This window comes from Lepidochelys kempii, chromosome 4, assembly GCF_965140265.1.
Source record: "Lepidochelys kempii isolate rLepKem1 chromosome 4, rLepKem1.hap2, whole genome shotgun sequence".
Taxonomy (NCBI): Eukaryota; Metazoa; Chordata; order Testudines; family Cheloniidae; genus Lepidochelys; species Lepidochelys kempii.
Window position 1 is genome coordinate 109920507 of NC_133259.1, and position 26687 is coordinate 109947193.

Consider the following 26687-nt stretch of genomic DNA (forward strand, 5'->3'; position numbering starts at 1 on the left):
GCTCATTAGTTCTTCAGACATTTGGGTGGGGCAGGGTGCTGTCATTGTTACCTGGATTCTGAAGAACTGGAGAACTCATCTGATAGCAAATACATGCCAGCATGGAGAAGCAGCACGCTAAATGTTGAGATAGGGCAAGTCCAGGAATTTTCAAGGGCTGTGATATGTGGGTCAGAAACCCAAGTCCAGTAGGGCTGCATTTTTCTTGCTATCTGTCTTGCAGCTGCTGGTGACAGAAATGTGACAGGCAACTTATACCACTGCTCCATTCTTGGAGACAGTTGTGGAAAAGTCTATCTTTCCAATGAATGGCATCAGTCATGTGTTCCTCCCTTCCCACAAGAACCTGGTGACCAACACAACTATGGTTCAAGCAAAAACGAGTCAAACACATGGCACCAGGCCCCAGAAACCTCAGGTCAGAGATCATAGAATCATAGAATATCAGGGTTGGAAGGGACCCCTGAAGGTCATCTAGTCCAACCCCCTGCTCGAAGCAGGACCAATTCCCAGTTAAATCATCCCAGCCAGGGCTTTGTCAAGCCTGACCTTAAAAACCTCTAAGGAAGGAGATTCTACCACCTCCCTAGGTAATGCATTCCAGTGTTTCACCACCCTCTTAGTGAAAAAGTTTTTCCTAATATCCAATCTAAACCTCCCCCACTGCAACTTAAGACCATTACTCCTCGTTCTGTCATCTGCTACCATTGAGAACAGTCTAGAGCCATCCTCTTTGGAACCCCCTTTCAGGTAGTTGAAAGCAGCTATCAGATCCCCCCTCATTCTTCTCTTCTGCAGGCTAAACAATCCCAGCTCCCTCAGCCTCTCCTCGTAAGTCATGTGTTCTAGACCCCTAATCATTTTTGTTGCCCTTCGCTGGACTCTCTCCAATTTATCCACATCCTTCTTGTAGTGTGGGGCCCAAAACTGGACACAGTACTCCAGATGAGGCCTCACCAATGTCGAATAGAGGGGAACAATCACGTCCCTCGATCTGCTCGCTATGCCCCTACTTATACATCCCAAAATGCCATTGGCCTTCTTGGCAACAAGGGCACACTGCTGACTCATATCCAGCTTCTCGTCCACTGTCACTCCTAGGTCCTTTTCCGCAGAACTGCTGCCTAGCCATTCGGTCCCTAGTCTGTAGCGGTGCATTGGATTCTTCCATCCTAAGTGCAGGACCCTGCACTTATCCTTATTGAACCTCATCAGATTTCTTTTGGCCCAATCCTCCAATTTGTCTAGGTCCTTCTGTATCCTATCCCTCCCCTCCAGCGTATCTACCACTCCTCCCAGTTTAGTATCATCCGCAAATTTGCCGAGAGTGCAATCCACACTATCCTCCAGATCATTTATGAAGATATTGAACAAAACCGGCCCCAGGACCGACCCTTGGGGCACTACACTTGATACCGGCTGCCAACTAGACATGGAGCCATTGATCACTACCCGTTGAGCCCGACAATCTAGCCAGCTTTCTACCCACCTTATAGTGCATTCATCCAGCCCATACTTCCTTAACTTGCTGACAAGAATACTGTGGGAGACCGTGTCAAAAGCTTTGCTAAATGGAATTAATATGGACAAAGAAATTATAAATCGGCAGGTATAGCCTTTTTGTATTGTGATCTATTGGGCCTTCAAAGCCAATGTGCAGGTCATGCTTTGGAAAAATGTGTCTGTGTTGGTGGAGTCCTTTCACAAGGGCAAATACTAGAATTGGATCATTTTCAGACAGTCATTGATGTGGATAATAAGATAGTAACAGCCTAAGTTAAAGGTGTTGTGGTTCAAATGCAAGACAAACAAAGCTTTTAGCAAGCAAGCAGGCTGGTCTCTCGTGTCGGCTTTTCCACCCTCTCTTATTCTCTCTCTATCCTTGCGCATTACATACTCCACCAGCAAAAAGGAAACAGCAAAAGGAATAATATGACTTTGATTAATATTCTTATTTACCGGCTTCTATCTACTACATTCCTTGCTCTTGGGCCTTTAGCCCAGTCCGGGGAGGCTTCCCATGGTTCATGTCCTCTGGGCGACTTCCCATGGTTCATGTCCTTGAAAGGAGCAGTGTGTGCACTGCTCCCACACAACACTCAGGGTGTGCTCTGAATGTTTCCTGGAGCATGAACCCTTCATAAAGGAATGGATGACTGTATGTCTGCTTCTCTGCTAGCTGCCAAATAGGTACTTAATAGAACCTCTGAGAGGAATGGGTGGGTACTCCTATAGAGAAGATAAGAGTTGAAGGCAACTCTGTTTTTTCTGTATTTTGTGGTTGGGTCCATTGAGCTTCTCACAAGGGAAGGAGGGGAAAGAGAGAGAAGCCCCACTGAAGAGGCAATTTGCGAGCTTGTTATCCCCAATGGCCACTGGTTGCCTAATTCTCCTTTAAATTGGGAGCACACATGTTCCCCTTCTTGGACAGATGGCTGGTCAAAGACACAATTGAAATAATTCCACCTCACTACTGGGTAGTTTGAGTAGTTTATGATGCTCCCTAGTGGCTTCAGTTCCTCAGCAAACAATAAGAGAAAGTAGGAGCCATGCTAGACATGGCTCAGCTGAATGCCTTTTTTTGGCTCAGGGCAGAATCCCAGACAGCCCCAATTAGAGAAAGCATAAGCAGTGGAACAGCTCAGACCATGCTGTCAATGTTCGATCTCCTTGCTGCAGCTGTGTTAGTAGTACCCTGGACAGTCCCCATATGAAGCAAGTTCATTTGATCCCAAGATCCCATTGAAATATGCATCACAGGGACTTGTGCATCACACTTGAGTGACATGATCCTAGTGGCAGTCCAGCAAGCTATTGCCAGTTAGGAATTGACTTGCAAATACTTCTCTTCCAAATTGTAGTGAAAAATGGATACAGCCAACCTGTGCTGCTGAGCCCACGTTCAGGGATTCCATATTTAGGAAGTTGGGCTCTCACGGAACAGCAGTTGCACATCATTCTTGTGGAGAGGAGCGTGGTCCTAAACACATTAGGCACTTTCAGAGATCTGCTATCTCTAAAAGTAGTGCTGATTCAAATGCACTCTGATTCCCACATTCTGTATGCACAGGTAGGATGATAGTGGATCATGCCTTGATATTCAGAAGCTCTGAAGGTGTGGGAATAGTGGGCGCAGCCCCACCAACATTTCTGGTCGCCATGGGTGATTACTCTGAACCAGGATGCCATACTCCATCCCAACTTGACAGCCCTCACTGATGGTTTTTAGTAGAGCTTCATCAGCATGCTGTCTCCGAGTAGGAGTACTGTGTCATACTGGTCTCTTTGAAACCATTTGTTAGAGGACTTAAAATTTGTAAGAGGTAAAAGTTCAGTGATGTAGTAGGCCCACATGGGTTTGAGCCCTTTAAATTCCTCAGTCCCCACTAATTAAACCTGCTTAATCGTCTGTCTGAGAATAATTTAAACACCACAGTAACTGCATCCAGGTTCATTTGGCAGACGTTTCAGCTTCTCAGGACCCTAGTTGAAGAGTAAACCAGTTTCTCTGCATCCCTTATTGTAAATTTTTGAGAGGCTTGACGCTATTGAAATCCCCATCAAAAAGTTCATGGTGTCATAGGATAGTGATATGGTCTTGACAAAGCCGATGAAAGTTCTCTGGCACACTCAGTACCTGTGAGCTCAAAAAAGGGCAGTGGTTAGATTCCTGGGTCTTGTGTGCCACTTCTGTTGTTAGAGGGGGAGGAGGGTGGAAGAGAGGAGTATGATGCCCTAGCCAACTACTGCTGCCCTTAGAGACCAAAAATCTTAGAGCTTGGGGAGTGGTGCCTGTCTTGTGCTAAAAAGCGCAAGTGAGAATTCTGCCAAAATTGTATCTTCAGAGAAGCAGAATTACAAGATAAGTAATCCTGCTTTATAAGGTTCCCCACACTCTTTGCCATGACATTTGGGCTGCTGTACAGCAATATTGCTGGAATATTTAAAGCACAATTAAAACATATAATGAAACTAAGATTAACTATAGAAACCATCTTTTTTGTCAAAATAAATGCGATTCAGACATGTAAGGGTTCATTGTTGAATGGGATATGGAGATTTAGCCATTCAACTCCATTGGATGATTTTTGTATCTGAGAGTAAATCCCGTGTATTGCATTGAAAACTCATCTTATGTCAGCAAGAGTAGAAACTATAAGGAAGTAATGATCTATTTTGATAATCTTTCTAACTATTCTTATTCAGTGCTAATTTTTTTTTTTTTTTTTTTTGTTGATTTGGCAGACCTTTTATATTACAGCAGAAGGTGGGATTTTACGTTATTTTGGTGTTTCTCAAACTATGGTCTATGGCAAAGTTGCGGAGTGATCTGATGAGACCTGGCTAGTCACATGATGCTGTCTCTTTTTTTCCTTTTTCCAGCTGGTAAACTGTATTAAAAGATGGCTAAAATATGTTACACTTCTAATACTACTTTTCTGTGTTGGAAAAATTAAGCAATTGCTGTTTTTGCCATAGGGATGTTATGTGAACACAAATTAAAGGAGATATGGCCACATAATTGAAAGTGGGAAAGGAAATTGTTCCCTAAGACAATAGTTTCTCTATTAGAACATGGAAAAAATTTGAGAAATCCAACGTTAGTTTATTACAGAACTACAATTTGTATGGGACATTTCTAATGACTTCTTACCAGCTTGTCTCCGCAATCCTGAATTGACAATGTGGACAATGAAAATTAACTTAATGTGTAAGTGGAACAGCTCTTTGTCAAACTTAATCTTTGGAATATTCTGACATTCTCAGAAAAACAATCAATACTAAGGATTAATTGTGTGTAAAATTGCATTTTTAAAATAAATATTTTGTTTGCTATAGTAAAAGTTCATTCTTAAAGTAACATTTTTGGACTACACTGTAACTTATAGCTTTATTTAATTCACTTGCACTATTTTTGTTTAAACACCTTTCACACCTGAAACCACAGACCCAGAAGTCTACAAGACAGATTTCAGCTCAGTATATTTTAAAAATCAAAGGGCTGGATTCTGGCACCCTTGCTTACATTAAGTAGTACCTTACTTCCCAGGTAATCTCACTGATTTCCATAGAATTACAGATGGAGTAAGGTAGAAAGGGATTCAAAATCTGGGCCAAAATGATTAAATTTCTTAAGTATTTATTGAAAGAAAAATAATCAAAGAAAATTGTTTTTTTATATTAATGCATATGTTCCATGTGTTCTTTTCCCCCCCCAGATCTTCCTCAGAACTGTGATCCTAACATTCCCCTAGTTGCTCAGGAATTAATGAAAAAGATGATCCGTCAGTTTGCAATTGAATACATTTCAAAAAGTAGCAAAATTCAAGAGAATAGAAATGGTTCATCATTTGAACCAAGTCTGATATGTAAAAATATCCAAATGAACCAAACGGAAAACTCCCTTCAGGAAGAACAGGATAGCCCTCTAGACCTCACTGTGAATAGAACTCAAGAACAGAAAACTCAGCAAGGTAAATCTTTTGTATCTGTTTCTTTAATATCCTGCTGTTTTGAAATTGTTTTCATGTAGAATTGTCTTATTGTCCAAATCTGAACAATTTAAAATAATCACTATTTTAAAATGTTTGTCTATCCAAAGTAGCATTCAATACATTAAAATAAATTATATTGTAGATTATTAAAATCCATGTACAAAAAAATCAGTTATTGCATGATTGATTTTTCTGTATTTTTTTCAGCATTAACAAATGGTTCTCTAAACAGCTGCAGAAATCTCATGGGAAAACTTTGAAAAAATTCTTTCAAAAAACATTTTTGTTTGTGTGCCATGTTTCCCTAAAAGCTAAATATCCCCACTCCTGGATCCATGCACTCAGTGACTGTTAGTGATTCAGGAACCTTTGGAACAGTAAAACTCTTAAACCACCTCACCAATGGGCAGCATAAACCTGCTGAAGTGTGATCTACTGCTTGCTTCCCTCATTTACTTTTTGCACCATTAACAAGAGAGAAGTATATATTACACCTGTTTGGTCGCTAAGAAAGCGAGGAAACCAGTGTATGATAACTTTATTGAAGAAATAAGATTTAGAAGCATGAAAGGGAGGGAGAGAAGATACTGGTGGATAAGTAGATGGTGTTCCAAGCACAGAGGGCAGTATGCAAGGAAGCACAAAGTCCGAACAGGAAAAGATGAAGGGAAAAGTAAGGATAGAAATTTAGTAGACGTGTATGAGGAAGTTTTAAATGGAGATTCTGTATATGTAGGGATGAGATATTGCAGAACATTGAAAGTAAGGACAAGGAGCTTGAATTTGTGTTTTGTGGGGGGGCGTGGAGTGTTGTGTGGTTTGTTTTTTAAAGACGCTAATAAAGGGAATTGGGTGGAATGATGGCATAGTGACGACGGGCAATGGGATTTTGAATAGATTGAAGGAGGCAGGAGGTAGACAAGATGTTAGGATTGGTAATAAGTTCTTTTTGGATATTTGGCTCATTATGTTCGAGCTGGTGTGGAACATTAAGGAAATATCAGAGACAACTTAAGTTTTATGACTGGAGACCATCATGATATAGATATACAATTAACTGTTGTATCAATCCCAGCCTTTCGTCTGGCTTTTTTCATTTTTTCCTGCCTAATTTACCATATCTCTTCCATTTTTACCTGCATCTGTCCTTACAACCTTTCTCTGTTGGTATTTTTATTATTGGGGGATGCTGATATAACTTACTTATTAAATTGTATCTCAGTCTCGCAGTTTGTTTTTATAGACTTGTTAGGTTACCTTTATAGAAACAGTGTAGGAAGAGATCTGGGATATCCTTTTTGCCGCTGTCTGACTCAAGGTACTGCTTTCCTTCTAGTACAGTATAGTAAGAGGTGCTGTTTTAGGCCAAAGCTCTCAGTAAAAACTCAGTATTTTGTTGAGAGATGGGAGGGATGGAGATATGAAGAGGGTGAATATAGCACCACTGCCCAAAGAGGTGGCACTAGTCAGAATAGTTCCCTTGGGTCTCCAGGCCTGAATTTGGTCCAGCAGCAGTCCTGAGGGAAAGGTTGGTGATTCTGCCATGGCATTTGCAACTCTGAGATTAGGGTCCCCTTGTGCATATGCATTAAGATACAGTCTTTAATTATAGAATCATCATGATACTATTTTTTCCACATGGATGCAACTCCCCTCACTACCTATGCTCTGCTCTCACCCTCTGTGTTTCATTCAAAATGCATTGTTCATTTCTCCTGGGCACCAGCAACCAGAAGCATTGATAGCACAGGAGATAGACTCTCTCCTCTCATTTCCTGTGCCAAACACCATGGTGGCCCCTGATGGCTGAGCAGAGCAATTGCAGGGAAAATCCTGCTCGCTACCTGCAGCCCTGGTGCAAGCCCAGTACAGACAAAATCTTCATTGACTGTTTCTACCAAACAGTCTCAAGTGAGTATGTGTGAACTGCAGGGGTTTTTTTTTTTTTTTTTTTTTTTTTTAGATTTATAATTTGGCCAGATTTGGGCAGTTTTTTTTCATGAGAGCAGCAAAAGGCATATTCCTGATACCAGGGCAGCACCACCTTACACCATACCCTCCAGTTTCACATCCCTGCTCTAAAGCATGGAGATGCTAGTGTCTTAGTGAAATGTTTGTAAGAATTTTTCAAGATGGGCAAAACAACACAATTCTTTCCAGCCTTGCTCTGAGAAACACCTTATACTTTTTGATGAAATATTCTAAGAACATTTAGCCATCCAGCATGGAAAATTCAGCCCAAATGGTTGATGTTTAGCAAAGTTAAATGTAAGCAACTAATGGAAAGTGTTAGGCGATTTTTACTTTTGGTATTGCTACCAGTTCTGCCTATAATATTTATACAGTTGCTCCAGGGAACTGTGCCAGGAATTGTGGGATAGATGCAACAATCTATAGGCCCTGCAACACTTGCAATAACTGTTATATGAGGATGGGCACACTGTGTACACCTGAAGCAGGGTGGTTAATAAGGATAGATTGTACTGTTGCTTCAGGTGCAATTTTCTCATATAAATGTAGCCATAGGAGAGCTGGGAATTACCATGTTCGTCACAGAGGAGAATCATAAGGCCCTCCCCCAGTTGCTTTGTCAAAGGAAGAGATGCAGGAGCAGAGTCTGGGGAGTCACAATACTGGATGAATATGCCTGTCAAGGCTGAATCTCCGCTCTGTCACTTTGAGTACAGAAGGTGGGGGCACGTAAGGATTTTAAAAATTAATACTTGCCACTCAAGGCTTGTATCAAACTCCCAAGGTTTCAGCTTTTCTCTGACCTTGGCTTGGTAAACGCTGCCACCACTCATGCAAAAAACCCTTTGGACCCAGGAAGGAGCATTTGGGAATTCCTGCCTGTGGGGTACCCTCAAGCCTGCCCCCTCCTCCCCACGGGGAAGATCTGAGAAAAAAACAAAGGAAATTAGCTGTTGCTACCAGCTAATCAAACAACATGTACAAACCTCTTAGGACACCAAAAATCCAATCCTGTTCTTAAAAAAGGTAAATTTTATTAAAAACAAAAAGGAAGAAAATACATCTGGAACTTAGGCTTTTGCTAGATTTTTAGAAGAGCAATTTCAAAAATTAAGCACCCAAAATAGCTTTCCTGTGGGTTAGCTTAAAGGTTACAAGCAAACAAAAGCATCTGGGGTTAGCACAGAGGATTTCACAAGCCTTAGAAATAAACCCAATCGCGTCTTTCTAAACATTCCTAATTTACTTACATATTTGGGTTGTTGAAAGTTCTAAATACGATCTGATGGTTTTCATATCTGGTTAAAACTTTATGCAGCATTCCTGCTGCCCGTCTCTTCAGTCCAGAGAGAGCAACAGACCAAGGGAAAGTTTTCTTTCCCAATTTAAAAAAGTTCTAGCCTTCCCATTGGCTCTTTGGGTCAGGTGCCCACTTTTTTTTTTTCTTTACCTCGGGGACTTTTTAACTCTTTTAATAGGTACAGCAAGTAGAGAACAGCTACCAAGAGGATTTTTACAGCTAGCTGGCTGTGTGTATATCAAAGGGAGCTACTCCCTCCACTTCGTTTATCTCACACACCCCAAATCACAGATGGTGCTGGCCAGCCTGGTTCAGGTCAGGTCCACGCCGTCTGGAATTTCTTCCCAGAGGTTTAGGAAGCAGAGTTAATAAAATACGTGCACCTCTAATTTTACTAATAATTATATGAATAACCAAGCAGTACTTTTTCCATTTCAAGGACAACAATGACTTAGAATGCGGGTGCATTTTTACCCCGCTGATTCTGGGAAACCTTCCCAGGAGAGTGCATCAGCCACTTCGTTAGAGGCTCCTGAAATGTGTTGTAATTTAAAATTAAAGTCTTGAAGAGCTAAACTCTACTGAAGTTTTTTGTTAGTCACTTTGACTGTGTGAAGTCACTTCAGTGCAGCATGGTCAGTCTGCAGGTGGAACAAATATATGGACGTAGCTTCTCCAGAGCATACATAATGGCACAACATTCTTTTTCTGAGACTGACCAGTGGCTTTCCCTCTCAGAAATTTTTTTGTTCAGAAACACAACAGGATGGAATTGTTGATCTGGTCCTTCCGGCATTAAAACTGCTCCCACACCACGCTCAGATGCATCTGTGGTTACGACGAATGGTTAGTTGAAGTCCGGAGCCATCAGTACAGGGTCAGACGTAAGGGCCGCCTTAAGCTGGTTAAAGGCTTTCTGACGCTTCTCAGTCCACTGAACAGCATTTGGTTGTTTTTTCCTGGTCAGGTCTGTCATTGGGGGTGGCAATTTGGCTGTAGTTTGGTACAAACGGTCAGTAATACCCGGCCAAGCCCAAGAAGGATTGGACCTGCTTCTTTGACTTAGGGACAGGCCAATTTTGGTTAGCATTTATCTTAGCCTTAGGGGGTTGATAGTACCTTGACCCACCTGACGTTCAAGGCCTTAACGGTTAATTCTGCCTCTCTTATGCACTGGAAGACAACTTGGAGGTATTCCAGGTGTTCTGCCCATGAATCTGAGAATAGAGCCACATCGTTGAGGTAGGCGATGGCAAATTCCCCAAATCCAGCCAGAAGATCATGTTCCAATCTTTGGAAGATGGTGGGTCCATTTTGCAGTCCGAAAGGGAGCACATTAAATTCTTACAGCCCTGCATGGGTGATGAAGGCTGACCTTTCCTTGGCTGGGTCATCTAGTGCACTTGCCAGTACCCCTTAGTTAAGTTTAAGGTGGAGATGAACTGGGTATGTCCCAGTTTCTCCAATAGCTCATCTGGCATGGCATTGGATAGTTTTCTGGGCGAGTTCCAGCATTTAGTTTACAGTAGTCCACACAAAAGTGAATTTCCCCATCTGGTTTGGGAACCAAAACCACTGGAGATGCCCATGCACTCTCAGAGGAGCGGATTACACCCATCTGTAACATGTCCTTGATCTCCCTTTTTATTGCGGTTTTGGCTTGAGGAGCCATCCAGTAGGGTTGGGCTCCAATTGGGCAAGCATCGCCTGTGTTAATGGAGTGGTACGCACGTTCTGTCCGTCCTGGGGTGGCTGAAAACATTGGTGGGAAGCTAGTGCACAGCCCCCTTTCTTTTTACTTTACCTGGGGGACTTTTTTTAACCCTTTACAGGTAAAGCAAGTAGAGAACAGCTACCAAGAGGGATTTTACAGCGAACTGGCTGGCTGGGTGTCCATCAAAGGGAGCTGCTCCCCTGCCCCCCTCACTCCCCACTTCATTTATCATAATGCCCTTCAGCTTCTTGACCGTTAAACTGGACTGGACTGTTGAAGAATACTGGTCTGACAGGAAAGGGCCAGGGTGCTACCTGTGGCACCAAACTGGTGACCCAGGCTGTGGTTCCCAGATGGGGTAAGAAGATGCTGTTTGCTATTTTTATTCAGCTATGACCTTTTCTCTGGACTTAATGCTTCCTCCAAATCCAGCAGCATTAAACCTCACAATGACAAAGGCTAACACCATTAATATATGTAAGACACTCAGGTAAACATCATAACCTAATGCATGAAGTCTACAGCATCCTAAGCATTTTGCAGATTTTACTTTTCCAATATGGTCTAGTGTTTGGGTGTCCACTAATTCAGTAGCTTCATCCTTGGGTATTATGCTGAATTCAGATAACTCCAGACTTTGGAGTTTGCTCACATGTCAAGAGATTTTTAAAATACATGAATGTTATTGAAACCCCCAGAAATTAAGATGTTTCTCATATAGATGCTCAAGCTGGTACTCTATTCTTTAACCAAAAAAACATTTAAACCATTCCAAGAGGTGGTATTCTACTTCCTGTTCTTCAGTGTGGCCTTTCTCATGCCTTTTGTTTCTGACAGGATGATGCCCGAACTTGGAGAACTGTTATAAAATAATAATACTTTACATTCCATCAACAGAAGATAGTACTCTGTGTTCTATCCAATTTCTTCCCAAAAGTCAACACTGAGTTCACTATTACCAAAACACTGGTCTGATATCATTTTGCCAAACCCATTATTTCTAGAAGTCAGTTTCATAATAGTCTTGATCTGCTTGAAGATTAGAGATTTATTAGTGCTAGCTATAGCTAAATTAAGCCATGATTTAAACTATACAGAGAGTTATTACTCTTATTGGCTTATAAAAGATCCTGATTTTTCCCTTAAATTATTAGATTTTCCAGAAATATCAATGCATCCAGGACATTAATCCATCCCTTTGAGATTGCAGAGATTGTCCTACTGCATCGAGCATCTCCTAGTTCAATGGCAAAAACGTTCACTGATGACAAAATCAATGAGAAGAAAAAGCCTGTGGACTGGGAATTATAAATAGTCTAACTTTCCTCCATAATCTGCTCCTTTCTCTGCATGTCCACAGTATAAGGAATAGAGCTGCAGTCTCCATTTTTTTAGTTTTTATATTGCTCATTGTTATCTCTGTTTACTGTGTGTATTGAACAAACAAAGTATATAGTTAGACCAAGAATACAGTCTGTAAAGGAATTCAGTTAAGGATAGAGATATAAGTCTATCTGCCAAGATGCTGGTGATGTTGGATGGGGAGCTCATCTGTGTTAATGGAGCTGCCCTTTGAACCTTTGGCATCTTGTGCTTTATATCTCCTGCCTATGAAGACCATCTACTTTGATATATTTTCAAAATATTTGAATGAAAACCGCCTTTTGGTTAAATCCCTGGCTGTGCTAACTGTAGCCTGCAGAGTTCTTAAATTCATAGATTCCAAGGCTGGAAGGAACCACTGTGATCATCTAGTCTGACCTCCTGTATAATACAGGCCATGCAACTCCCCCAAAATAATTCATAGAGCATAACTTTTAGGAAAATGTCCACTCTTGATTTAAAATTGACACTGATGGAGAATCCACCACAACCTTTGGTAAGTTTTTCCAGTGGTTTAATTACCCTCATTTAAAAATTTGCGCCTCGTTTCTACCTTTGTCTAGCTTCAAATTCCAGCCATGGGATCATTTTATACCTTTCTTTTTGAAATTGAAGAGCCCATTATGACATATATTTATTCCTCATATAGATACTTATAGACTGTAATCAGATCATTCTTTAACTGTTTCTTTTTGTTAAGCTAAATAGATTGAGCTCCTTTTCTCTATCACTATAAGGCAAGTTTTCTAATCCTTTAATCATTCTCATGGCTCTTCTCTGAGTCATCTTCAGTTTACCAACTTCCATCTTGAATAGTGGACACCAGAACTGGACACAGTACTCCAATAGCAGTTGCACTAGTGCCAAATACTTAGGTGAAATAACATCTCTACTCTTACTTGAGATTCCCCTGTTTATGCACCCCAGGATTGCATTAGCACTCTTTGGCTACAGCATTGCACTGGGAGCTCATGTGCAGCTGATCATCTGCCATCATGCCCAAATTTTTTTGAGTTGCTTCTTCCCAGGATAGAGTCCCCCATCCTGCAAGTATGGCTTACATTCTTTTCTCTAATGTATATGTTTACATTTAGCCACATTAACACATGCACTGTTTGCTTCTACCGACTTTACCAAGTGGTCTATATTGCTTTGTACTGGTGACCTATACTCTTTGTTATTCACCACTTCCCCCCAATTATTGTGTCATCTACAAACTTTATCAGTGATGATTTTATATTTTTTCCAGGTCATTATTAAAAATGTTAAATAGTGTAGGGCTAAGAACCAATCCCTGAGGGACCCTGCTGGAAACACTCTCACTCGATGATTCCCCATTTACAGTTACATTTTGAGGCCTATCAGTTAAACAGCTTTGAATCCATTTATAGTGTATTGGGTTAATTTTATATCCTTCTAGTTTTTAATCAAAATGTCATGCTGTACCAAGTTAACCACCTTACAGAAGTATAAGTATGTTACATTGACACCATTACCTTTATCAACCAAACTCATCATCTCAGGAAGAAAATAACAGGTTAGTTTGACAGGATCTATTTTCCATAAACCCATTTTGACTGGCATTAATTATATTACCTCCTTAATTCTTTATTAATCAAGTCCTGTATCAGTTGCTCCATCATCTTGCCCATTATGAATGTCAGATTGGTAGGCTATAATTACCCAAGTCATCCTTTTTACCCTTTTTAAATATGTGGCACAACATTACCTTGCTTCCAGTTGTCTGAACTTCTCTGGTTTTCCAAGACTTATTGAAAATCAACATTATTGGTTCAGCAAGCTCCTTAGCCAGCCTTTTTGAAACTTTGTTGCAAATTATCCAGACTTAAAGATGTTTAACTTTAGTAGCTGCTGTTGAAAATTCTCCTGAGATACTAGTGGAATGGAAAGAGTGTTATCATATGATACGACTAAATCATCTTTTTCCCCCCAAGTACAGAAGAGAAATATTTACTAAACACTTCTGCTTTTTCTGCATTATTATTGATAATTCTACCATTTCCATCTAGTAGTGGACCATATATCGAAATATACACAAAATATATTTTGTGTATAGAACAACAGAACAGGTAGTGCTGGTGGGGGAGTGGTGCTATATGTGAAAGAAAGTGTAGAGTCAAATGAAATAAAAATCTTAAAATGAACCAAACTGTACCATACAATTTCTATGGATAGTAATTCTGTGCTTGAATAGTAAGAGTATAGCAGTAGGGATATATTACTGACCACCTGACCAAGGATGCTGATAGTGACTGAGAAATGCTCAGGGAAATTAGAGAGGCGATACAATTGAAATAATAATAATAATTAATAATGAGGGATTTCAACTATCCCCATGTTGACTGGGTACATTTCTCCTCAAGATGGGATGCACAGATATAGTTTCTTGATACCTTAAATGACTACTTCTTGGAGCAGCTAATCCTGGAACCCAGAAGAGGAGAGGTAATTCTTGACTTAGCCCTAAGTGGAGCACAGGATCTGGTCCAAGAGGTGAATATAGCTTGTCCACCACAGTAGCATTTAATTTCAGAAAGGGGAGCTACACAAAAATGAGGAAGTTAGTTTAAACGGAAATCAAAAGGTACAGTGCCCAAAGTGAAATCCATGCAAGCTGCATGGAAACTTTTTAAAGACACCGTAATAGAGACTCAACTTAAATGTATACCCCAGATTAAAAAACATAAAGGACCAAAAAAGTGCCAACGTAGCTAAACAACAATGTAAACGAAGCGGTTAGAGGCAAAAAGGCATCCTTTAAAAGGTGGAAGTTAAATTCTATTGAGGAAAATAGAATGGAGCATAAACTGTGGCAAGTGAAGGCCAAAAAAGAATTTGAATTTGAAGAACAGCTAGCAAAAGACTCAAAGTAATAACAAATTTTTTTTTAAGTACATCAGAAGTAGGAAGCCTGCTAAACAACCAATGCCACACTGGACGATCAAGATGCTACAGGAGCATTCAAGGACAATAAGGCCATTGTGGAGAAACTAAATGAATTATTTGTATTGGTCTTCACGGCTGAGGATGTGAGGGAGATTCCCAAACCTGAGCCATTCTTTTTAGGTGACAAATCTGAGGAACTGTCCCAGATTGAGGTGTCAGTAGAGGAGGTTTTGGAATAAATTGATAAACTAAACAGTAATAAGTCACCAGGACCAGAATGTGTTCACCCAAGAGTCCTGAAGGAACTCAAATGTGAAATTGCAGAAGTATTAACTGTAGTCTGTACCCTATCGTTTAAATCAGCTTCTCTACCAGATGACTGGAGGATAGCTAATGTGATGTCAATTTTTAAAAAGGGCCCCAGAATTGATCCTGGCAATTACAGGCCGCTAAGCCTAACTTCAGTACCAGGCAAACTGGTTGAAAATATAGTAAAGAACAAAATTTCAGACACCTAGATGAACATAATTTGTTGGGGAAGAGTCAACATTGTTTTTGTAAAGGGAAATCATGCCTCGCCAATCTACTAGAATTCTTTGAGGGGGTCAACAAGCATGTGGACTGGGGGATCCAGTACATATAGTGTACTTAAATGTTCAGAAAGCCTTTGATAAGGTCCCTCACCACAGGCTCTTAAGCAAAGCAAGCTGGCATGGGATAAGAGGGGTCACCAAATGAAATTAATAGGCAGCAAGTTTAAAACAGGATGTATTTTTTCACACAACGCACAGTCAACCCGTGGAACTCTTTGCAAAAAGATGTTGCGAAGGCCAAGACTATAAAAGGGTTAAAAAAAAAATACATAAATCCATGGAGGATAGGTCTCTCAATCGCTATTAGCCAGGATGGGCAGGGATGGTGTCCCGAACCTCTGTTCGCCAAAAGCTGGGAATGGGTGACATGGGATGGATCACTTGATGATTACCTGTTTTGTTCATTCCCTCTAAAGAACCTGGCATTGGCCACTGTCAGAAGAAAGTATACTGTGCTAGATGGACCTTTGGTCTGACCCAGTATGGCTGTTCTTATGTTCTTAATACCATTGTTAAGATTCTTTTTGTTCTTAATTGACTTTAAAAACTCCTTTAATCCAGCTGGCCATAGATTTTGCCTTGTGTCCCTTTTCTTCCCTTACCATTTTTATACAAGTCCTAGCTTCTGATTTGTATTTCTTACTGTTAACTTCCCCTTTCATCCATTTATAATATTTTTTAAAAAATTTTTAGAATTGCCTTCACTTCCCATTTAAACCAAGTTGTTGTTTTAATCAATATGGCCTTCTGATTGTGGCTTTTTTGGGCAACTAGTAAAGCATTCTTAAACAATTCCCAATTATTCACATTTTTCTGATTAAATTCTTCCTTGCATCTAATTCAGCTCATAATTGTTTTCAACTTTGTGAAATTGACCGTTTTAAAGCATCAAATAAAAATATATATCACTGGTTTAGGCTTTATTCTGTTTGCACATTAGAAATGTAATCAAGTTGTGATCACTTGTACCTAAATTACCATTAATTCTCTTTCTGCCAAATAGCAGTTCTTCCTTATTCTGTAGATGGCATCTTTGGATGCTTCTTGGTCAGACAATGAACTAGCTTAAAATTAAGATGTCCGTGCTTTAGGAACGAGAGAAAAACAAAGCTTCTAATTTCAACTTACAGGTCTTCATTATCTGTCCTGGTCCTACTTTCATGTACTCCTTCTTTCCTTCCTTCCTTCACCAGAACAATTAATGTTACTTCTACAAAGCCAGAGGGCCATCTTCCAGAAGCAGGGACCACAGTATACAAGAAATCCTTTTAACTATTTCTGACTTACCAGACCATCCTATATAAGGCTACTTCTTTTTCACCTCCAGTCACTTAGTAAAGTCTGTTACCAGTGGTTACTGTATAAATTTCTGCACCTCTTTCTTGTTCAAAATTGTTTTTCATCTCTCTTCAGTATCCCATTAAAGAGACAATGTCTTTTACACAATCATCTTGCCATAGGACAATGACTTCAGTCCTCATTGCTATTCTTGGTGACCTATTTGTTTATATAGCAATCAATAAACTTGCAAGAGGGAGGACAGAAGCAGCTGATCTTAGCCTTTGTCTTAAATTGTTCTGTTGCCACCTCTGAGGCACAAGTCTGAGTTGACCCATTTAATCATATATCCCCATCATCCGTGGGAACTCTTTCTCATCCACAAACTTATAGGATATAAATCTGTGCTTTGACAACCACTCAACTACCAACTGTACGCAGCCGTTGTACTTCAGAAGCCTGTGTTTCCAGTCCTAGGCTCTTTGCTTCACACCCCTACCTTGGCCTGTCATTGGCCACATGTTATTCAAAGCCCATCTCCAGAAGCATGGAGAGTCCAGTGATTGCATCTTGATGACTGTCTAATTCAGGGTAATTCTCTTTGAAGATGCAATTAAGTGTTTCCCATACTCTTGTCTTTTTCCAAACCTTAGGTCTTCTGAACCCTGTCAGAATCTCCCTTATTCCATTCAGAATGTCATCCACATGGGAGTTCTTTTTCACATGGAACAGAACTGGTCTTGCTGCATTGTCTATTAAAAGACAACGTTTTCTGGCTAGGTATTCCAAGCTCTTCAGCAGAGTTTTCTTCCTCCAGAGAATGGCCTACTTGCCCTCTTAAAACCTGTCTCTCAGTGATTCCCTGGGTCCACTTTCTATTTCTGTCTCTTCTACTGTACTTGGTAATCATGAACCTCTGCACATCTCCAGTGCATACTTAGCATCTTAAGGTTTGCTCCAGATGCCAGAATCCTTTGGCTTACTAGGTAGATACTTTTTCAGTGACTTGGTCCAGTGCTCTCTTATTAGTCATTTTTATTATTTTGTTTTGTGATGTTGCCTAGGAGCCCCAATAAAGGAGCATGGCTCCATTGTGCTAGTCACCATACAGACATGTAAAAAACAGTCCCTGCTTAGGAGAGCTCACAAGAGATGTTAGAATTCTTTGAGGGGGTCAACAAGCATGTGGACAAGGGGGATCCAGTGGATATAGTGTACTTAGATTTTCAGAAAGCCTTTGACAAGGTATCTCATCAAAGGCTCTTAAGCAAAGTAAGCTGTCATGGGATAAGAGGAAAGTTCCTCTCAAAGATTGGTAACTGGTTAAAGATAAGAAACAAAGGTAGGAATAAATGGTCAGTTTTCAGAATGGAGAGAGGTGAATAGTGGTGTCCCTCAGGGTTCTGTACTGGGACCAGTTCTGTTCAAACTATTCATAAATGATCTGGAAAAAGGGATAAACCGTGAGGTGGCAAAATTTGTAGATGATGGAAATCTACTCAAGATAGTTAAGTCCCAAGGAGACTGCAAAGAGCTACAAAAGGATCTCACAAAACTGGGTGACGGGGCAACAAAATGGCAGATGAAATTCAATGTTGATAAATGCAAAGTAATGCACATTGGAAAACACAATCCCAACTATACATCTAAAATAATGGGGTCCAAATTAGCTGTTACCACTCAAGAAAGAGCTCTTTGAGTCATTGTGGATGGTTCTCTGAAAACATCCACTCAATGTGCGGTGGCAGTCAAAAAAGCAAACAATGTTGAGAATCATTAAGAAGGGAATAGATAAGACAGAAAATATCATGTTGCTTCTATATAAATCCATGGTACACCCACATCTTAAATACTGCATGCAGATGTGGTCGCCCCATCTCAAAAAAGTTGGAATTGGAAAAGGTTCAGAAAAGGGCAACAAAAATGAATAGGGGTATGGAATGGCTGCCACATGAGGAGAGATTAATAAGACTTGGACTTTTCAGCTTGGAAAAGAGACAACTAAGATGGGATATGATAGAGGGCTATAAAATCCTTTTTTTACTTTCTCCACACCAGTAATGAAGTTTGTTTACTCTTTTTCATAACGCAAGAACTAGGGTCACCAAATGGAATTAATAGGCAGCAGGTTTAAAACAAGAAAAAGGAAGTATTTTTTCACCCAACGTACAGTCAACCTGTGGAACTCTTTGCCAGAGGATGTTCTGAAGGCCAAGTCTATAACAGGGTTCAAAAAAGAACTAGATACATTCATGGAGGTTAGGTCCATCAATGGCTATTAGCCAGGATGGGCAGAGATGGTGTCCCTAGCCTCTGTTTGCCAGAAGCTGTGAATGGGCGACAGGGGATGGATCACTTGATGATTACCTGTTCTGTTCATTCCCTCTGGGACACCTATCATTGGCTACTGTCTGAATACAGGATACTGGCCTAGATGGACCTTTGGGCCTTTCTTATGATCATTTGATGAGAGGTACATGAGAGCTTAGAATATTTTTGAGGTTGTGAGTATGACTTCAGTATTCGTCATTGCATGGGTTTTTGTAGGATTTATATATGCAATAGTAATTGTAACTTTACTTATTGCTTTAATAAAACTTGTAGTACAGATAGGACTTATATTTGTGATTGTGTCTGTGGTCACTACCTTTTGTTCCTGGAGTCTCCAAATTTGAGAAAAGCATCATTTTGTCACGCTTGAAACTAGCAACAGGAACTGAACCTATTGTAGTTTGAACACAAAATCACTAAATTCAGTTTAAATATAAAAGGCTACAAATGGTATGTGATTGACTATCATAAAGGAAAAAGGACGGAGTTAAGTTTGCTTGTACAACCATAAGTTTGGTATATCTAGATATTTTTAATGTTTAACCATACAAACTTAACATTGATTTAGCTGAGTAGAAATAGCCCTGACAAAAAATGGTAGCAAAGGTTAAATGAAAGGAAGTGAGGAAAGGTAATAGATATGATAGAAATTAAATTAAATACATTAAAGTAGTTCATTATAAGATGGAGAAAAAGACTGAGCAAAAAGTTTAAAAAGAGGAAGAAATGTTATGGAGATTATCAACTTTTAACCTCCATATTCCAAAATTCAGGATTTTCCTAATCTATAACTCTGAGGATGGGAGTTTAGCCATTGACTTCAATGGAGCCCTGATTTTACCCATTATTTCTGCCCTGTGCTTTTTACATTAGCTGCCTTCAAATTGACAGATTTACCTTACCGTTGTTTTTAAAGCCCTTAGTTGGTGTAGGCCCTGAATACATTCTTACCCACCCCAACCCTTGTCAGTGTTTTACCTTTTCCTTTAGTGTTGTGTCCCCTCCAAGGTATTTAATTTTAATTATTAGGAGTGATTTTATTTATAAGTAGTTTACTTATTACATTGTTTTATTTTTATACATGTATATTTTGTATAGTGATGCACAGGATATAGCCCAGGGAACTTTAGAAGTCAAGTTGTGATACATAGGGTATATATTTGACATTCACTTTACTAGAATAGTCATGCAATCACATTCAAATTTCTCCCTACCCATCCAACCAATACAGTTAAACTTTTCATGGAGAAGATTTGGAGAAGGACCAATAAATAAATAAATCTGTTGTCCATATGTGTTGGTGTGGATCCCGTTGTAGGTGTGCATGTGTACAAGGACCAGATTTTTTTAGCTAGCAGTGTGTATTTGGGGTGGTGCATGTGGCTTATGCTGCCTTTTGCTCCCACATTAAAGCATAAAGGGTGTGGCAGCTATGAACCTCCCTCAGTTCCCTTTTACTGCCATTGGCAGAGAGATGGAACCTATCGGTATCCTTTCAACTCACACTAGAGTTGTCAGCAATCTTCACCTAAATTTCTGGAAAACTTTAGAACAATGTTCTTATAGCATCTTGGACTGACTAGTCCTCAACGGGTTCAAAATTCGTTGACCACTCACCACCCACAGCAAGGCACCCTTGTACAAGGACCCCAAGATGCTGGAATCAAAAGCCACAGGCTTTAAGTCTTGCTCATCCTGGGATGGACTAATTCTGCTTTAAGATGGGCACAGATGTCTTTTTTTATCTGGGCAAATCCCATGTCTGAAGCAAGTGCTCAGTTTGCCTTTCATTCTGCACCAGAACCTGAAAATCATGGAATGCAACACTCAGGCACCATCTCTTAGAACAATCTATGAGAGTGGGATTGGACCCAATAGATATGGACTTGAAAACCACAATACCAGTCAAACCTGGATCCTCAGTGCTCCATCAAGCGGGCAGTTGGCACTCAAGACTTCAGCAGAGAAGTTGGCACTGACCATGGCACTAGAACCATTGAGGCTGTCCACCTTGAAGGTGGTGCCAGAGATGTGAAAGCAGGCCATTGAAAGATGCTGCCCAGAACATTGGGGCAGGAGCTCTAGGAAGATCTCAGTGTGCTCTCACATAGAGAGAGAGAGAGAGAGAGTTAACCATCACAGGATAAATCCTCCAAAATGTGTATGGCACTGAAGACAAGTGAAAAGGAGTAGACTGTGGTGCAGCAGATTCCATCACCCCACTACCAGTTTCCACAACCGGGGGAAAAATTGTGGACGCTGGAACTGTCATTGGCACCAAGATATCCACCAGTACCAATAAAAACCCAAGCGCCAACGGTGCCATACTACTGGCAGTGCCTTAGGGGAAGATATACTCACCATTGTGGTCAGGGTACACCTCCTCAGCATTGAGTAGGAAGCAATGCTCCATATGATCCCTGAGCATTAGTGCTGGAAAACCAGAAGACTTCTTTGCAGCTCCGCCACTGAACAGTGGCATTGGTCCAGTTAACAACTTGTCTGTCAACTGTATTCATATGGGATGCCTCCTGGGCCCTTCTGGGATTACTTGGGGTCTGCCTTCCAGAGCCTCAAGGAGCTGGTTACCTACATGTCAAGAGAAAAGATCCCCCTCTCTATTAGCCTTACTGGCAAAACAGCAGATGTCGGAGTCGTAGGAGGAGCGGGATACAGAGATGCAAATCTATCAGTGCCTGATGTCACCCACCAAAAGACCTTTGCTCCTCATTGCCCAACAAAGTTGGTCACCTCAGCACCGATACTAATGTAGGATGATTTCAGGGTGTTTCCAGAGCTCCTGGTACTTAATGCAGACACACTGGAAATCAAGACTTCAGTCCTATCAAAAAAAAATCCAAAAAAATCTCTAAGTATTCAACATCTCATCAGCTGCAGGTGAGGGATTGCTAGACCCAGCCTAAACTCTGTGACGCATCCTAGCCACTGTATGATGAAAGGAAAAACATACTGAGAACAATATTAAAGGCACAAATTCAAACTATCCCAAAGCAAAGGAAAGATCAGAAGAAATAGTAAGAGGCCAATCGGCTCTATTAGTAGCTCTTTAATTACCTGAAAATCAAAAAGGAAGATGTGGAAGCATGGACCAATTGCTTGTGATTTTGTCCCTACACACTCGTATAGGGACAAAATCAAAATGGCTAAGGCATAAAATGAGGTACACCTTGTTACCTTATATAGAAATGTATCTTCCCCCTCCAGTTGTGCTTTTCCTCCATTGGAACTGTGTGCGCTGCTGGTGGATCCAGACCCTTTCTTTTGTTTGGGAGAATCTGAGCCACCACAACAGCCACCATCTCCTCCTCTGAAATCTGTTAGTTCACACAGGAGATCCAGAGCTTCCTGATATCAGCTTCCCCTCTGACACTCACCTTAGGCCAGCTGGTACTCCCCTTGCCTTGGGGACCTCTACAACTTCTCCAGATGCAACATGTTGGAAAATACGGGATCCCGTATAGCCCTTCCAGACAACAAAGCTTAGTCTGTAACCATATTTTATCCTATCCAAGAGAGTACAATTCCTTTTACCCACATGACACTGAACTTTTTGTTGGTCCAGGTGGCCATGGGGAGATCTAGGCAGCAACATGTTAAATCTACAAGGAAGCTAAATGTTTAGACTTATTGGGAAGAAAAGTGTTCACATCTATTAGCCTTAAGGTTTGTGCAGCGAACTAACAAGTGCTGTTGGCTAAGTAGGCCTATCTCTACTACTGAAAATTTATGGATTTTGTAGACAAGCTAGTTCAAGATAGAGCTCATTTCCAGGCTCTTACTGATGAAGGAAAGCTAGTGGCCAGAACTGCACTTGAATCAGCACTTGATGCAGCAGACACATCATCCTGGTTGATGGCAATAGCCATCATAATGTGCTGTGAGGTTGGTTATGCACCTCGGGATGGAGGACCGGTTCTTTAATGAAGCCCACCTTATCAATGAAATGACATTTGAGCCTTTGCACACTGTAAAGAACTCTAGAGTCATCCTCTGCTCCCTGGGAATATATACACCTGCCCTGAAAAGGAAATATTACAGGTAATCTTACAGACCTAGACCAGGATCTCAACAGTTTTCTCTCTAGCTATCTTTTGACCCTCCTCGTAAAAGGCAGAGTACTCTGTATCATTTCCCTACTGTATCATCTCAATCCCATCCCCTGGTGAAAAGATACTTTTGACAGGAGTTTGAGAGATGTAGACCATTAACAATACTACCACTACCCAATCCTTGCATACCATTCGGGAGTCCTTTAGCACTCTGTTTCCATAACTGAAGTGCCGCTACAATGCACAAGTGGGTTTTAGATGTCCTCTAATATAGCAATAAGATCAAATTTACTTCTTTATCTCCTTCAAAATCTCCATTCTCATGAGCAGATTCTCAGACAGGAAGTGGAGTCCCTCCTCCAATGAGGAGCAAATGTACCTCTAGAACCAAAATGTACCTATCCAACACCAAAGGAAAGGTTTTACGCTACATACTTCCTAATCCTCAAAAAGAAGTGAGGCTGGAGACCCATCCTCAATCTTCGCAAAGTCAACAGATTGATCCACAACCTGAAGTTTTGCATGATCACTCTGCCATCTGTAATCCCATTCCTGGAAAAAGACACATGGTTTACAGCAGTCAGTATGAAGTATGCTTACTTTCATGTGGATATTCACCCTACACACAGACATTTTCTCGGATTCATAGTCAGCTCTGACCACTTCCAATACAGAGCACTCCCATTTGACCTTCCCACTGCCCCCGGAGACCTTACCAAATATCTTCCTGGCAGTAGCAGCTCATTTCAGATGGATCAGTTTCATTTTCTTCCCTTGACAATTAGCTACTTGTTAGCACTTGTGAGGAAGCCCACAAGTCGACCTCATTAATGCTTCAACTACTTTCTTCTCTAGGAGTCAGTCAATTTGCAAAGGTCTATTCTCACTTTGAGGCAGACTGTAGACTTCATAGGGGCTACCCTAGATTCAGTCAGAGCAAGAATTTATCTGCCAAAGGACAGGTTTTGCACTATGAGAGACCTGATTGATTGATTAAGTTTTATGCAACTCTCGAGCTTCAATCAAAACTTGTCTTGCCCTTCTGGGGCACATGGCTTCATGTACTTACATTACTGGATTTGCCAGATTTTGCCTACCTTGGCTTCAGGTGTGGTTCCACGCTGTGTATTCACCAACCAAACATAACATGAACACCATGGTAAAAGATCCTTCCAGAGTAACAGCATCTCAAACATGGTGGAAAGATCGTCATCAGGTGTGCGTGAGCATCTGCTTCCTACCATCCTCACCAGATAAGATGATCATTACAGATGTGTCTCACTTAGGCTGGGGGGAGCACACACTGACAATCATGACTCAGGGCACTTGAGAGGCCATCTGCACATCAGTCTTCTGGAATTCAAGGTAGTTTGAGAAACTTGCAAAGTTTTTCTACAATTCCCATGGTCCAGCCATGTTCTGATAATGTCAGACAATATGACAACCATCTTTTACATCAACAAACACATAGGTCTGAGATCAGTTCCCCTCTGCATGGAAGCACTCAGCCTATGCAGTTAATGTATCAAGAATCAAATCACATTTTTGGAAGCTTACCTTCCAGGGCCACAGAACGTGCTGATGGATGCCCTCAGTAGGCATTTGGCCATCTGATCACGAGTGGGAATTGCGTGAGTCAGTAGTAAACATTCTTGCTCAGTGTGGGATTCCGACCTGGGATGTGTTCACCTCTCAAATGAACAAGAAATTCAACACACATTGCTCCAGAGGTGCTACATACTCAAGGTGATGTCCTCCATCTTCTCTAACCAAATCATCTGAACTATGTCTTTCCTCTTTTACCACTCCTTCCTGGAGTCTTGAAGAAAATTTGTCAAGAAAGGGCACATGTCATCCTCAGTGCCCCCCATTGGACCAGACAGTTTTGGTTACCAAACCTTCTACAGCTGTCATTCTGTCCTCTGATCAGAATGTAATAGTTTTCAAATCTCTTGACCCAGGAGAGAGGCAGGATCAAGCATTCCAACCCCGAGAGCTTCATCTCACCAGCTTGGTTTTTGGATGGGCATCAACACTGATACTTTCCTGCTCAGAAGCTGTACAAACCATGCTTAATAACAATAGAAAGAAACTCCACTAGGAGTCCTATTCAGCCAAGTGGAAACATTTCTCCATCTGGGGGTCTTAGTCAGTGGTTATTCCTTCCATTTTGGACTAGTTTCTCTCAAAAAGGCTGACCTTTCCCTTAGTTCTGTACAAGTCCACTGGCAGCAATCAGTGTGTGTGTGTCATGACCCACGCGTCTCAAATCTAGATCCACAGGATTTATAGGAACAGCTACACTCCAACCCTCCACCTAGCAGCCTGCTGATGCTCACTTACTTGGGACTTACGAAGCCTAGCCCCAGTTTGAGCTCTGCCCCTGCCGTCTTATTGGTGGAGTCCCAGAGAAGCTGATTGACCTGCAGGCCCTACTTAAGCCAGCAGCAGGAACTGGAAGTTATCCGAACAACTGGGCTTTACCCTGTTCTGGACTGTGTGCTTTGTGCTTTCTGCTCCTGTTCCCCTGGCTTGATTTTCCTGGCATCCTAACCTAGCATGACTCCTGGCATCTGATTTGTGTTTCTGATCTCCAGTTTGTCTCCTGCCTCTGTCCACCTGGTATCCTGACCTGGCCTGACTTTGGTTCCTGACTTGTGGTTCTGGTCTCCAGTTTGTCTCCTGCTTCTGACCTCCTAGTGTCCTGGCCCAGCGGACTCCTGTCTTGTGACTATGGACTCTGGCTGCCCATGACCCAACCATAACAGTTTGTTCAGATCACAGTTACCCTGGGGGACTGAGCCTGGTGTGAGAAGTATGGACCCAGATGCACCACTGCAGCCCCTAGAAGCATTGGACTTGCCTGAATGGGCCTTCCATCTCCAAGCGGATAATTAAGGCTGCGTTTTTGTCACTGAGGTCATGGATTCCATGACCTCTATGACTTCTGCAGCGGCTGGTGCTGGCTTAGGGGCTGCCTGAGCTGGCAGCAGCAGTTTGGGTGTGTGGGAGGTGGCTCAGGACTGGGGCAGTGGGTTGGGGTGCATGATGGCGCTTACTTGGGAGAGGGAGGCTCCCCGCTTCCACTGGCATGTCCCTGCAGCTCCTTGGGGGAGGGGCAGCTGGGTGGGACTCCGTGTGCTGCCTGTACTCGCATGTGCTCTCCTGCAGCTCCCATTGGCTGCGGTTCCTGACCAATGGGAGCTGTGTAGCCAGCGCTTTTGGCATGAGCAGCGCACAGAGCACCCCTGGCCACCTGTCCCCCTAAGAGCTACAGGGACATGCCGGGTAGGGAGCCTGTCAGTCTCGCCAACACTCCCTCCCCTGGACCAGCAGGGGTCCCAGGTTGCACGCTGCCACCCGGCCCTTCTCTCTCCCTCCCAACACCAGCGGGGGTCCTGGCTTGTGTGCTGCCACCCGGTCCCTCCCTCTCTCCTTCCCTCCCAGCACCAGTGAGGGTCCCAGGCCATGTGCTGCCACCTGCCTTCCCGTCCGTCCCCCCCTCCTCCAGCAGCAGCGGAGGTCCCGGGCCACCACCCTGCAGTGCTCCTAGCCCGCCCCCCTGAGCACCCATGGCCCCGAGCCCAAGTTTTAGTTAGGGGTATATAGTAAAATTAATGGACAGATCACGGGCTGTGAATTTTT

The 26687-nt window shown here is 41.8% G+C and overlaps 1 protein-coding gene across 13 annotated transcripts in view; it reads left to right on the forward strand.

Annotated features, from left to right (window-relative positions):
- Positions 1–26687, forward strand: part of LCORL (ligand dependent nuclear receptor corepressor like) — a 182293-nt gene that overhangs the window by 109221 nt on the left and 46385 nt on the right. For 11 of the 13 annotated variants that reach the window (XM_073342419.1, XM_073342418.1, XM_073342415.1 and 8 more), the window contains one exon: positions 5220–5474. In XM_073342419.1, coding sequence (XP_073198520.1) covers positions 5220–5474 — 255 coding nt within the window. Of the gene's footprint in view, positions 1–1278; positions 4712–5219; positions 5475–26687 lie in introns of those variants that run through there. The other 2 variants (XM_073342425.1, XM_073342429.1) reach the window with 2 other exon arrangements.